General features: G+C 43.6%; 1 protein-coding gene across 1 annotated transcript in view; it reads right to left on the bottom strand.

The window, feature by feature from the left end:
• ptprz1b (protein tyrosine phosphatase receptor type Z1b) overlaps positions 1–6,556 on the bottom strand; it is a 114,662-nt gene extending 108,106 nt beyond the window's left edge. Inside the window, exon 1 of the mRNA XM_061714107.1 lies at positions 6,339–6,556. Coding sequence (XP_061570091.1) covers positions 6,339–6,402 — 64 coding nt within the window. The 5' untranslated portion in view covers positions 6,403–6,556. The remainder of the gene's footprint in view (positions 1–6,338) is intronic.
• Positions 6,557–14,904: the final 8,348 nt, after the last annotated feature.

Genomic DNA, 14,904 nt, shown 5'->3' with positions numbered 1-14,904 from the left:
CAGGGAGGAAGAGCGTGTTCTGTGACGGGGCTTAGCGGAGAAGCCAGGCCAAAATGAGACCAACCGCGACATCACAGCACTTCTCATGCACGTGTTTGTGTGGGAGAGTGCACGAAAGAGGCTAAGCTTGAAAATGTGTGCATTTTAACTGCCGTCAGGAAATACTGTGGGACAGATGGCTGGCTCACACGCTTCCCTTTCTCTTACAGAAATGACATTTATTCTCACTAAATATTTAAAAGCAGTCAAAAAATATACTTATTGTCAGCTTGAGATCATATCTTTGGGGGTCTAAAGTGATTACTATTTCAGAAACTCTGACATAATACTGTCTTATTAATTTATTTGAGTCTAGGTCTGAAAACACGTCAGTCAGTGAGTCATAGGGATGTGCAAAGTGCTCTGATGTTCCAGAGTTAGATCAGCAGAATTATCCTCCCCATCAGCCCCGTGTCTAACTCCACCCTCTGAAACCAGCAGCTTTCAACAAAGCTGATAAAACGAGGTTGAGAGGGGAACTGTTGTATATCTGTAGTAGGGATGGGCGGTATGGACTAAAAAATGTATCACGATCATTTCTGGCATTTATCCCGATAACGATAGAAATGAGGATAAAAAAAATACCAATTCAACTCCACCTTTTCAACTATAAATCTATCTCGCTCTCAGATTTGCCATGTTTGTTACACAAAAACGTCATCAATGGGAATTTATCCTTCCTTCCTTCCTTCCTTCCTTCCTTCCTTCCTTCCTTCCTTCCTTCCTTCCTTCCTTCCTTCCTTCCTTCCTTCCTTCCTTCCTTCCTTCTTTCCTTCCTTCCTTCCTTCCTTCCTTCCTTCCTTCCTTCCTTCCCTCCCTCCCTTTCCTTCCTTCCTTCCTTTCTGGCTCATATCTTCCTTCCTTCCTTCCTTCCTTTTTCCCTTCCTTCCTTCTTTCCTCCTGCTCTCTCCTTCCTTCCTTCCTTCCTTCCTTCCTTCCTTCCTTCCTTCCTTCCTTCCTTCCTTCCTTCCTTCCTTCCTTCCTTCCTTCCTTCCTTCTTTTTCCCCTTCCTTCCTTCTTTCCTCCTGCTCTCTCCTTCCTTCCTTCCTTCCTTCTTTTTCCCCTTCCTTCCTTCTTTCCTCCTGCTCTCTCCTTCCTTCCTTCCTTCCTTCTTTTTCCCCTTCCTTCCTTCTTTCCTCCTGCTCTCTCCTTCCTTTTTCCCGTCCTCCCTTTCTTTCTTCCCTTCCTTCCTTCCTTCCTTCCTTCCTTCGTTCCTTCCTTCCTTCCTTCCTTCCTTCCTTCCTTCCTTCCTTCCTTCCTTCCTTCCTTCCTTCCTTCCTTCCTTCCTTCCTTCCTTCCTTCCTTCCTTCCTTCCTTCCTTCCTTCCAAAAATCAGCTTTACACAAAAACATCATCAAGGGGAATTTATCGTTTTTACCGCGAGATGACAAATTCTTACCGTGAGGAATTTTTTTGACGGTACATCGTGAACGGTAAAATATCGCCCATTCCTAATCTGTAGCATTTTGACCAAAGTATACGTCTCAGATTCTTCATCGAGACGTCAGAAAGCTGTCAACCTTTGTAAAATAACATCTCCTTAAACATACATGTGCAAGACTGGCCCAGATAATAGAGTGAATGCTTGTAACTGGCTGACTATAGCTGAACGTTTAATTAAAGCGCGCCAACTGGAAAACAGAGAGACCTTTAAAAGTAGGCCAGAAAATGAGCTCGGTTCTTCCCCCGTCTTGGTCTTAGATCCAGTGGCGTCTTTGCATTAGGGGCCGGTGGGGCACGGCCCCACCAGAGTGCGCAGCTGCGCAGGGGAAGATTATGTGTCATTAAACATAAGTTCATAATAAATTTGTCTCCAATGAAATGTCCGCAGTTTTCATTTGATGCAACTTAATTTGATCTGCTGACACTTTTTGTAGTGTAACTGTGTGTAAATAGTTCGCCCTGCCTGATCCAGCCTCCTCTGTTTCCGCTCGGTGGGGCTCAGCGGAGCTGGCCCCTCTGCCTGTAATGTTGTTACTGGTGAACTGCTGCGCGCGCGTGCGCGTGTACAGCGCACACACTAGCTTGGACAGTGGGGCCGCGAGCTCAGGGCCCCAGAGCGCCTCTCATTGGCTGCTCTGAATTGAAGCAGACGGCGGTCAAACAGCTCACTCTGTGATTGGCTGTTCCCAGAATTTCCCAGAATGCTTTTCGCCGTCATTTGCGGACTGAATAAAAAAAAAACTATTTCTAGCGAGAAATATATATTTTACTTTCATAATATTCACTCAGTGAATGTACATAATCACTCGCTTGTCTTTTTCAAACCGCGCCAGAATAAAGGCTGATTTATGGTTCTGCGTTACACCAACGCAGAGCCTACGCCGAGGGTTACGTAACCTACGCCGTAGGTTACGCGGCGACGCGCGACTTACGCCGGCTACGTACTTTGATCAGGCCCCCAGTCTCGCGCTCAGCAGGCACGCCGATTTTTTCCAGTGGCCAGCCGCGGTACTGCAACAAAAAATCCCATGGGGCCCAGAAAGCTTTTTTCCCATAGACCGCAATAGTAAAAGAGAAGCCTCTAAAACTGTTCACAGGACACCTCCAGCTGTAATCACCGGCAATTACTAATCTTTGTATTCTATATTTTTAAGTCATGGACTTTATATCCGTCAAAAATGTTTTATAACGGCCAGAAAAGTCAAAGAAAAGTCTCTTTCTGGGCGTGACGTCACGGCTTTGTCCGTGCACTCGCAAAGCGCGGTCGTGTGTGTCTCGGGAACGAGCATGGCTGAATCTAAGCCGTTCGGTGGAATAATCACTCAGCGGTCTCTTAATTTTTTTTTCCATGACAAAAGACATTGGGTTTATAATAAAACCTCAGTAAACGAGGGGGAGCTGCTCTGATCAGTGTTGAGCAGCAGCTGAGCAGGAGACCCTCTGTCATTCATTGAGCTGGAGCTGCGCGCTATGGCACAGAGCTCAGGTGGGACGCTCAGGTCACACTCGGTCTAAACGCCCTGACCAGGGGGATCACAGACGGAAATGTTTAATAGCAAGAATAATAATGGTTTGTCATTCTTGTACTTAAACATTTCCGTTGTAGCCAACGGTGTATGGTTTGTGAAAATAAGATATCAGGCAGGAATAACACTTAATGTGAGCCCAGAAGCTGTAAAAGAATCAGAGAAAATGCAAAGTTAATTACGCCTAACATTCGGACTGCACGATCATTAATAGACAAAAAGATTTACCCAAAGGTATATAGATAAATAGCATATGACAGCTTGTGTTATTGTGGGGAATCCCATGTGTTTTTTTGTTTGTTTTTATAAAGATGACTTGTTTTATCCTTACTCAAAAAAATTAAACTCCACAAATTAACCACATTTAAACATAATATTTGACATATTTAAACATAATACTTGACAAAACTTGTAATACAAAAAATATTTGTCTTAATGTAAGTAATAAACTTGGGAAGTTTCATGGGGATACCTGCTATTTACATTTTTACCCTATTTTAGCCTATTAACCTGGGGTGTCTCATCTTAAATAAAAATGACTCGTTTTATCTTTAATTAAAAAAAAACACACAAATGAACCATGTATAGTCTATAACCATGACTTTGAGAACAGCATCGGTTGATTTGCCCTATAAATCCCTAATTTCATTGTGTACATCTATCATTACCGGTCTGAAGGACTCATGAGCGCGCAGCGCTTGTCCAGAGCGCGCAGCGCTCGTTCACATTGCCCCGGGGCATGATGGGAGGCCCCAGAGCATCATGGGAGGTGACTCAACTGCGCATGCTCTATGGGCCCGTGTACCAGGAAGTAAACCAGGAAGTCAGAAATTTTTTCGGCGGATGCGCTGGGTGAGCAAACTCCATTGAAATGAATGGGCGGCCATTTTCGATCCTGTATCCAGTTATATAATACATCCATGACTTTGATTGATAGGTGACGTTTCATTCTTTCTATTTGAATGAAGTTGATTATTTGGTGAGTGTGCGATTTAGCACTTTATCAATTGAGCAGAAGTTGGAAATAAAACGTTTGGGACCACATCGACCGGATGATTTAACCATTTGTCAAGCCGGAAAAGACAAAACCAGGACATTTAATAAGGAATGGTTCAAAGGAAACTCTGGTTAACCGGGAGCTCGTCAAAAAAGGCGCTCTACTGCTTTCCCTGTGAGTTCCGGTGAGTCTAACAGATTTTTATAGTGGAACTGACCATGTACTTATATTCTTTGAATTATAGTGGACTTTGTGTAATGCGCAACTGGTGATACATGTGTGGGTGTGGGTGTGGGGGGACACAACCTCACGTGGGCTCCCCGACGCTGATGGAGCTGTTTACCTGTCTGTGGTGCTGAAATGGTTGTTTGGCTGTGGTAAACTCTCTGTGGTGGCTTTATTAATTGCTGTGTATTGCATGTGCGCCGTACACGCCATGCTCGTGCACGGTCGTGCTTGTGCATTGTGTTTTTATTGTTGTGACGTTGCTGTTTCGATCTTGAGTATTTGATATGAGCTCTTGAACAGTGCCCATTTGGTAGCGCTATTGATATGATAATATATGTCGTTAGATTGGCACTGTTTGTGTGATGATGGCATTATTCAGCTTCAATTTTGTGGTCAAAGGTGCTGTGGTCCCTTCTCTCACTTGATACTGATTGCATAAGATTTTCCAGCATGGCCCCACCAAAATTTACAGACCAAAATCGCCACTGCTTAGATCACTTAATTTCAAGGGTGTCCAGTTAATTAAGGAGCAGGCTTTTTCCCGCCGGTGGCAGCAGGTGGAGGAAGGAGTCAGACGCCAGTGGAATCTACGGGAAATGCGAAGCTTCGTTTCTTGAAACTCGACCCGGGGCTGTGATTAGAAACAACCAATCAGACGTGAGGCGAAGATTAAAAAAATGACTCACCCCCAGTCTGTCACCATTTGTTCATTTCTGTCTCAGGTTAGATTTCATCTACTTTTCACGCTGATGACATCCAGTCTCAACAAACTGGGACAGTGTGGGTCTTAGTCCAGAATCCCCAGCAGCTTTTAGGAGTGACCCCTTCACATAACCTTGTTAGAAGGAAATGATCAAACAACTCAGATGAAAAAGTCTCAATCTGGTCAAATAAGGAAAAACCGGAAAACCGCTGTGGATCAGCGGGTTGAGTTGGCTGACCTCAAAACTGGAGGTTAGGTGTTAAAGTCTCCGGTCTTGACAGGACATTATATTACCCCCTAATGTCCTGTTTGGGGTGTGAGTGAATAAAAATCCAACCGGTGCTGAGTGTAGAGTAGATTTGCACTAAAGAAAAGCACGTAAAACGCTTTGTAAAACCTGGATATGGTGCAGGAGCATTTACCAAAACATGGCAATATTAAGTGAAACACACAAAAACCTGTTCTTAGACTCTGTCTGAGTCTTTGGCACATGCACAGTGTTTTCTGCAGTTCTACACACATATGTGACATATGCACCTATATATTTACTGCTGAATCCTCGGTGTGAGGCTGCAGCTCTCATTCATAAAACTGATTCCAAAGTCATTCTCTGTAACAGAAACTTTGCTCCAATCATTTATCATCGTTAACGTTCCTCTGAGAGACCTAGTTGGAATATCTCACAGACTTGAAGGGGTAGCCTATGTTTTGCTCCTGACTTGTTTTGCTTGTTGTAAACGGGCGCAGGGAGAGAGTGTGAAGGATGACGGTCTCCTCCCGTTTCTGCCACCTGTTACTCGGATCTGCTCCCAGTCCTGGAGTCTCTGCTGCTCGCAGAGGGAGACCTGAAAGCTGCTGCTCTCAAGGTCTGCATGCAAATTATTTACTGAGACACAGCCCTCGTGTTCCGCAAAAATTAGTCGGAAACATAATTTGGGTAATTCAGAAAATTCTGACCATATGGAGCCAAAATAACTAATTTTTTTTTTTTTTTTTTTTTTTTGCTCAGATGCAGAATGTAAAGCACATTATAGCAATTCCATGATATAGATGTACGTTTCTCTAGGTAAAAACAGAAATCTCACATGCTCACTCCGCACAACGTCTGCTTCATTCATTCATTTTTCAGCTTCTGTTTGGAAAAACTGTCCACGTTTCAACGCGCGATGGGGAGATCTTTACACGCGTTTCACGTCCGCTCCGGGACGCAATCTGAGTAGACAAATACTGACACTCATGTTCTATACTCTCTACACAGGCTTTATGCAAGATGGGTCAAATATGATCTGCTGCTGCCTGAAATCTGAAGTGTTGTGAGGAAATTGAGCAGACGCGCCGCTCATCCCCAGCAGCGGAATAACGCAGCATCACCGGTCATTTCAGCCTCGCATCAGTTTCTTACCTATGTGGCTGAGCAGCAGGAGCTGGGAGATGAAAACACCTCTCCTGGGAAGTGTAGAGTCCATACCGAGCAGGCTGGTCGCAGCAGAGGCGGGTTGTGGATGTGGGTCTGGTGCGTAAAGCTGCGCTACCAGGTCATGCTGCTGCCCTGCGTCCGCGCTGCCTGTCGGACTGGCTCGGCTCGGCTCTGCTCGGCTCTGGTTTGAGGAGAGCGGGCTCCCTGGGTTCGCTGGTTGGCTGGTTGGCTGGTTGGTTGGATGGATGGCCGTGGACGCGCACTGAATCGAGCTGTGAGGCGGAGTGTGCGCGCACCGCCCACTGACAGCCTCTAATGGGAATGAGCCGCTCCTGCTCTTACTGCGGGGACATCTGCAACAGCTGGATTTACTGGCTCTTATCACCTGGTTAGCCCTAAGACAGATCCTGCTCTTAGTAGTTTCATACTAATCACGATACCACGCTGCTGTGTGCCTGACATTGTCCGGTGTGTCTAGAAATATCACAGAGAAAAAGCTCTGAGTAAAATAGACTTTTTCACAGGGCCACTTTTGCGTTTTTGGAGGCCCTGTGCCAGATTCTCTTTGCCCCCCCTGGGGGAGTTACAATTAGTGATGCACCGAAATGAAAATTTGTGGCCGAAACTGAAACCAAAAATAATAATAAACACTGAATACCGAATAATACCAAACAACGGTTCTTGGTAGTTTTTCATTTATTTTGCCAATTTTTTCACCATTGCAAAATCAAATAAATGTGCAGTGAAATACCCGCCAGTCACAATTTGACTTACTGTACTTATTGTATTTTTTCTCATAATCCTTTTTCATTTTCTCCCGTTCAAATCCAATTAATCGGGTCACGGTGGGGCGGGGCTGATCTCCGCAATTTGAAGCCTTGTATATTAATTGCAAATCCAACTCAGCCTGGATCATTTCTCGTGTCCTCTTTTCCCCACATCCAAGTAATGATCTGACATGCTGACATGTTTGCTGCATTTAACACCGCTCGCCCCTCACTCCACGCTGTTCGCTGTTTGATTGCGTCATCACACGCCGTTATTAATTATTTGTTTTTTTCCCCACTTATTCCACCGAACACCGAAAGTGTTTTTTTGGTATTTTCGGCCGAACAATTTCGGTTACCGAACATTCGGTGCATCACTAGTTACAATCCTTTAGGGTGATCTATTGGGGCTTTTCCACTAGAACCTACTCGTACCCTACGTGGTACCAGTTAGTACTGCACCTGCTTGGCCGGGGTTCCTACTGTCAGACTGAAAATGCAGCATCACCAGTCTCCAGGCCACTGATTGGCCGAGGAGTAACATCTCTGATGAGTCATGAGAGCAATTCCTTCACACGTGCCATATTTAAAACCCGGCAACAGCGGGCGTTATATTTACAACTAAACTTTGGTAAAGTGAAAATGGCAAGCTAACCTACTCTGTGGGGCAGCGAGGAGGTCCACATGTTTCTGTGCCTCTTGGCTGACGACCACATCCAGAGGGGGCTCGATGGGGCGATGCATTTCAAGCCACCTTCCCATGAAGGCCCCACCAACACTGAGGTGGAACTGAACTGAAATGGAAAACGATGAGGCGAGTCGAGTCGACTGTATACTTAAAAAGGGACAGTATGGCAGTGCTTCAGATCCCACCACAGGCAGCAGCGCTGCAGTGAGGCTGCTGAGCTGCGTGTGTGGCCGTACACCGCTGTGATCAGTCGGTGGTCCCACCAGAACCAGCCTGACAGAGACCCTCTGTTCTGTCACGGCACATCACACATAAAAGCTGCTGGATTTTCAAAGTAAAATACCACAAGCAACCCTCATCTCTACATTTGACATTATATCAACCCACTTAGAGAAATTTGAATGACATCCAAGAAGAGGTTAATATTAGGGGTTGAAAAGCATATTTTAGGCGACATCATGCATTTTTATGAGGATAATGGCGGAAGGGACAAGACCATTCTTGTGATTTTTTTTTTTTTCAATTTTATTTAAAAAGGGACAGTGTACAGTTAAAACATAAATGTTGCCATCTGATGCACTGTACCAGATTATAGCTTTAAGCTAATTTGCATCTGCAGTCCCTTGAAAGGTCACAATAAAAAAGAAATACAGTAACAAGTAATACAATACCAAGAAAAATACACGGATTATTTAGAACACAATTTAAAACAACATGGCTGCGCACATCTGCGTGCAATCCCCCCACCCCGACACGCCCCCACCCACCAATCCCTTATCCCACATACACACACCCAGAAGAGAGCCCAAATTAATGGTTACAGAGCTGAGCAGCTTTTAACAGATTTTTCAGGTTGGCTTTAAAGACTCTGAGAGAGCTACTGCTCCTTACAGTATCAGGTAAGGTATTCCACTGTTTTGTGGCTCTTACAGAAAAAGCTGATTGCCCAGTTACAGTGCGGCGAAATGGTATAGTGCAATCTAGTGATCACAAACATTTCGGTGAACTCACCAGATCCAACTGAACAGGCTGCTCTTGGTTATTAAATGCTGGCTTTCTATCCTCAGTGAGGCCCGGGGGTCACAGTTCAGGAAGAAAACCAAATATAGATTTGGCTGGGGCTAATTTAGCATATTAGTACTATATGGCTAAAGAATTGATAAAAACGCCAACAGTGCACAGTTTAATTACTTTACGGTGAAGTACTTCAATGTTCCTGAAAACAGGTCTTATAATATTCTTCACTATTACAGCTATTGTGGTGTTTTGACACATGCCGAGGTGTCGTGAGGATCCTTCCTCCAGTTCAGTCACAGTAAACATGATGAGCAGGTTCCAGAGATCTGGTCCCTAACCAGTCAGGGCCACACACAAACAACAGGCTTCGGCAGGAAGACGTGGTCCGCTAAAGTCTGTACCCAGACGAGGTGGGACCGCCCGATTCCACTGGCACAGTGGGAATGTGTTTATGTGTGATGGGGGGAGATTTGGCAGCAATCACGTCCAAGAAGATTCCCATGAAGCACACAGTGGCAAAGAGAGAGAGAGGGAAGCAACAGGCTTTACTGGTGCAAATACATACATTTGTGAGAGCTTGTGTGTGCTTGAGTGGATTTTTCCCGCAAGAACATGAATGGTTGTAGCACCTGTGTGTGTGTGTGTGTGTGTGTGTGTGTGTGTGTGTGTGTGTGTGTGTGTGTGTGTGTGTGTGTGTGTGTGTGTGTGTGTGTGTGTGTGTGTGTGTGTGTGTGCGTGTGCGTGTGCTTCAGTCACACAATAACATGCGGCTCTGCTACTTGCTGTGCATTAATTAGCATTAATTAAGCGTGATAATCCTTTTTAATTCATGTGGGAGCCTTGTGTCACTTGCTGGACCCTTTTTTCTTTTTTTCTTTTCGGGATGCTTGTAACAATATCCTCTTTGCCCCACCGCTTCCGGGACATAAGCCGGGATGATGTGAATGCATGTTTGCGGGGGGCAGGGGGGAGAGCGTGGGGCTAGTGAAGTGACATGATGATTACAACAGTCTGGTCACAGAAAAACGACGGCCCAATAAACCAACTAATGAATACAAAGACAGAACACTGCAGAAATATGAGTAACTTATTGTGACTTGACATTGATTAAGTAAGATGAGACACTAATAAACAGTCACATCTGTTGTGTTTAGTCAGGATACGAGACGAGGTCCTGAAATCCTGAGCTCAGGGCGTTCCGGTTGAAATCTTCCATCTAGGAACTCGGAAGTTTTCAGTATAAATGGACCGTCTTACAAGTTTGGATTATAACAGTTTTGCAAAAAACTATTTTTTGGCCATACATTTGGTTTTTGTAATTGATTATATAATCAAAACTGTTGTCAAAAATCTCATATGAAGTAGCCCGGCTGGTTTATTCTGTTTTCAGCTGTTGCAGGAGGTTTTCAAGCTGTTAAACGTAAATCTGTTATTTATGTGCCATCTGGATGCCTATCAACGTAATTATAACTGTCACAGATCTATAGGGACTCATCAACTGACGCAACACATGTCTAAATGATGGGCATCATTTTTTCTGGCAACTTTCACTCATAATAATAATATTAATCAGTTCTATATTTGCAGGGAATAATCACAAGGCTCCGTCACCTCCGACCAAACGTCCTGAGCTTTCCCACATCCTGTTACAGCCAAAAGCTGATTTTGTTTTCACTGCACACTGCAGCTATGGATTATGGATTATGTTTTTGCTCTCGCTTTCCACTCTGGAGCCGCATCCACACCAACTAGACCGTGTTCAATAGCTTCATGAATCTCAATGAGTTTACCTGCAGCGGAGCTTCCAGTGGCCCTTAAATAGTTCAAAGCTGGTCTGAAACCAACGACAGTGTTTGCTGTCAAAACCATTTTTCATTTCTTTTATTACCGTCTAAACAAACTATATGCACATCCTATTTTTTGAATATACATGCATGTGTATGTGTATGTGCATGTGTGAGCTCCCATCGCCAGGACCGTGGAGGCCGTTCCACAGTTGACAGTAATATTGACGTCCAGCTGTGGCAGCTGCAGGTCAGTTTCCTGGACACCACAGGACAAACACACCACTGGTCGATGTGTGTGTGTGTGTGTGTGTGCGTGTGTTTGTGTGTGTGTGAGACAGACGTGCCATTGCTGGTCAATGGTTGCTATAGCGCTTCACATGCACTTGTTAGGCCAGAACATATATGGTGTTTGGGTCAATACTGCAGCTGATTAATGCTCACGTGGACGTGCGAGTCTGCAGATAGTGCAGACTCCATCACGCTGCACTGAAATCAGATCTAATTATAGTTTGACACAAGAATCTGGCGTAAACACTTTTTTCAAAATTAGATTTTAGTGTTTACGTCCTTGTTGACGAGACAATCTTGCGCCGTCTTTGTCTGGTTGCCACTAAAACCTTCGCCACCGAGCTGAAAGTCAGGATTTAGTGTGCAGCTTTTGGTTTCTCCTGTCAGTAAGTCTGTAAGTTTTAAAACCACCTACTTCTTTTCTTCTCTCGTGTATACCAAGGTCGTTATTCGAGGCTTTAACCTGAACAGAACAAAACCGACCCTGACAGTTGCCAGTATTATCAAAAAGAAAGTTGGCATTGCCAATTGTCTGTCTTTCTCAATAATTTTAGCTAGAGGGAACTCGATGCGTATTCATGACAATCAGCAGGGCACAAACTACAGGACTGTCTCAGAAAATTAGAACATTGTGATAAAGTTCTTTATTTTCTGTAATACAATTAAAAAAACTAAAATGTAAATGCAAGCCTTTTATTATTTTAATATTGCTGATCATGGCTTACAGCTAAAGAAAACTCAAATATCCTATCTCAAAAAATTTGAATATTCTGGGAATCGTAATCTTAAACTGTAAGCCCTAATCAGCAATATTAAAATAATAAAAGGCTTGCAATATTTCAGTTGATTTGTAATGAATCCAGAATGTATGACATTTTTTTTTTTGTAATTGTATTACAGAAAATAAAGAACTTTATCACAATGTTCTAATTTTCTGAGACAGTCCTGTAGTTTCTGCCCTGCTGATTGTCATGAATACGCATCGAGTTCCCTCTAGCTAAAATGATTAAGCAAGACAGACTGATAGGGAGCTCCATCCATTTATGATGGGCGGATGATGTGTCCAACGTGTCACGTTTAACCTCCATAGTTTACATTAAATACAACTTTTATGGTCTTTGGTTAAGAGATGGGGGACATAAGTGGAAATCTGCACCATTTGAATGACAAGACGCGACTCGTGTGTGAACGGATGCTTCGACCTTTACATCACTTTCTAGCTTGATGCACCAAACTTGAATTAAGCGTAGTTTTGCAGTTCCTCGACTGACCACAGGGGGATGACTCCCTAAAGCAAGACGATATCCACCAACACCGTCACTGAAAGTCCAACCTTGCATTTGAAATAAGCCCATTTTAAAGATTGGTTCAGGAAGTGATTTTGGTATCCATATCTAGATTTTATATCCATGACAACTATATAGGGGGTTCATTGTTTTCATACCACATCAAGTAAAATGATATGACGCAGCACACGTATGTATAATTAAGGGTGTGGTCTCTGCTCTAAAGAGCATGGAGGGGGACCGGACGGCTACGTCATGTCTGACGTCAACACGACGTCTGCTGGGAGCTCCATGGCTCCTCATCATCTCTATTGTTAAGCATTTCAGCCCACATAAAAGCTACTGTGCAGACTGCTTCATTTTCACATGTTCTTTGTTTACTGTCAGCGCATGTTGATGACGCCATCCTACATATGTCTGCTCCGAGTCGTATCCTACAAGCTCAGGGCGTCATCATCAGTCTGTAAATACCATTTCTTGACATCTGGCCAACAAACCAGATCCGAATTGTACAGTACGAGAGGTGATGATCTTATATGACTGCAGGAATCATGCATGGCTAACAGTGCTTTCTGATAACAACAGGTAAATGCACGGAAATACAGAACTGCCAAACTAATTCATCAACTGTTTTAACAGGGATGGCCTCCAGCCCTCTTCCTCACCTATCAATCAAAAGGAGATGGATGGATCCATCCATTCTATAATACGTGAATCCCAGACGTCATGGGGTGAGGGCAGCCTTGGACAGATCACTCAGGACCCTGGTCCTGAATGTTTGAGATGCTGCTGCTCCAACACGCCAGCCTCAAATTAGTGGGCCAGTAGTTTACACCGTGATGACATGATGGGGATCCCCACCTGCGAATCGGGTGTAGCGGAGCAGAGCGACATCACAAACACGCAGGACAGTGTGCCCTCAGGCTGAAACACACTTAGTACATCACAAAGCACCTCACTGTTCATGCACTGATACAAATATTGTGCTTGATCTACTTAAAAAAATACTTTTTGCATCAGATTATTATGTAGATCAAGAAAGACTAGTCTTTGTACGAATTACTTAATTTTTTGTATGTAAATAATACATTTTGCAAGTACAGTCAACTTAATTGTGTTAAGTTGACTTTATTTACCTAAATTAAATGAATTTTTTACATACTAAAAATTAAGTAATTTATACAAAGACTAGTCTTACGTGATGTTCATAAAAATCTGAGTAGTAGTAGATGAAGCAAGATATTTTTTATTGTGGTGTTCTACTTAAACGAATAAAGCATGTTTCATCTAAACGTTGGTCAATCTGCCCAAAAGATTAAAATTGTTAAAGGAAAAGGTCATAAGTCACCAAAATAGGCAAAGAGCATTGTCTAGATATCATGAAAGTGCTCACAAAATTTCATGACAAGTTATGTAATTTATACCACAATAGATTAGTGGGACTAGAGTTATATCCTGAAGTTTCCTTCAAAGCTGCTTCCCGTGTCAGATGTGATCAGCTTCTCTTGGCGTTTTGACCAAAGTGACACGGACTGACAGGGATACATCCAGCTCCTCCGAGAGATCCTCATTTAATTATTTAAAAAGATGCGTCCCTGTCACTGGAATGTCAGTTTCTCCGTTTGTAGCAACAGTTGTGACTGCTGTGAGTGGATATGAAGCACGTCTCCATGTTTCTAGTCCTCTCCACAACAGTCGCATCTTGGACGGGTGATACTGACAACGCTGTGGGCAGCTGGAAGAAGGAACGCCGTGGTGCTTTTAGTAGTTTTGCATCGACCCTAGATTAAGTACTTCACTCGTTAGTCTAAAATCCAAAAGGTCATCGTTGGAACTGAGTCACACATAACCTTTGTGAAGCTCTGAGAGCAGTCAGAGTCTGGTAAAACCCTCTCTGCCCAGAACATCCAAACCTGCAGCGTAAGAGCCTGCGTTACACAAATGGCTGACTGATAATCCCTGTTTCATGTTTGATTCACCCAAAGTAAAGGAAAATGATGAAAATCAGGAACAGGGACGGGATATTAACGTCCTCGTGAACATGCTTGTAGGCTGAGTGGCTGTGCCGAGCAGTTTGCTGCTGCTCAGGATGAGCCTGTGTGTGCACGTTAATCCCTGGTTGCAACCCTGTAACCGTGTTTCTGTGTTAAACAGCTTACTTTAACTCGTATTAATAATGCGTTAAATACCTAGCTGTACTTCAAATGAACAGGGTCGAGCAATACTTGATAGCCATATATACATTTCTAATTTAGTTTCCACATGTATCCTTCATTTCCTCCTTTGGAGGGTGTAAGAAAAAGGAAGAAGTGTTTCAGAACGTGCCATCATCAGTCTGCTGGTTATATTGTGTTTATATTCATGCCTACTTCAGATACTCTACTGAGCCTCGTTCTTCTGAAACACAATCTTTAAAAGAGGTTTAGTAAACTAGGCTGGACGATGTGTTGCTTAGGAGATTTCTGCTGATAATTCAGTCACTTTTTAACATCTGACTGGAACCGTGTTTACATGCTGGCACGGCTCGCCGAGCTCTGTTAAACCCGACTAATGCCTGAAATAAGACCACAAATCCAGATGAGCGGAAGACCAGACGTGAAGGATGCAAAGAAGGAGCAAATAGGATGGCAAGGAGGATAACGTTTAAACCATTTCTTCCCGTATTCATTATGGGAATATGGGATTACTGGCAAACAAAACGGGAGACCTTGGAGCGCT

Source organism: Cololabis saira, chromosome 23, assembly GCF_033807715.1.
Source record: "Cololabis saira isolate AMF1-May2022 chromosome 23, fColSai1.1, whole genome shotgun sequence".
NCBI classification, from domain to species: domain Eukaryota; kingdom Metazoa; phylum Chordata; class Actinopteri; order Beloniformes; family Belonidae; genus Cololabis; species Cololabis saira.
Note: the sequence above shows the minus strand (reverse complement) of the source record. Positions and strands in the feature narration are given on the sequence as shown.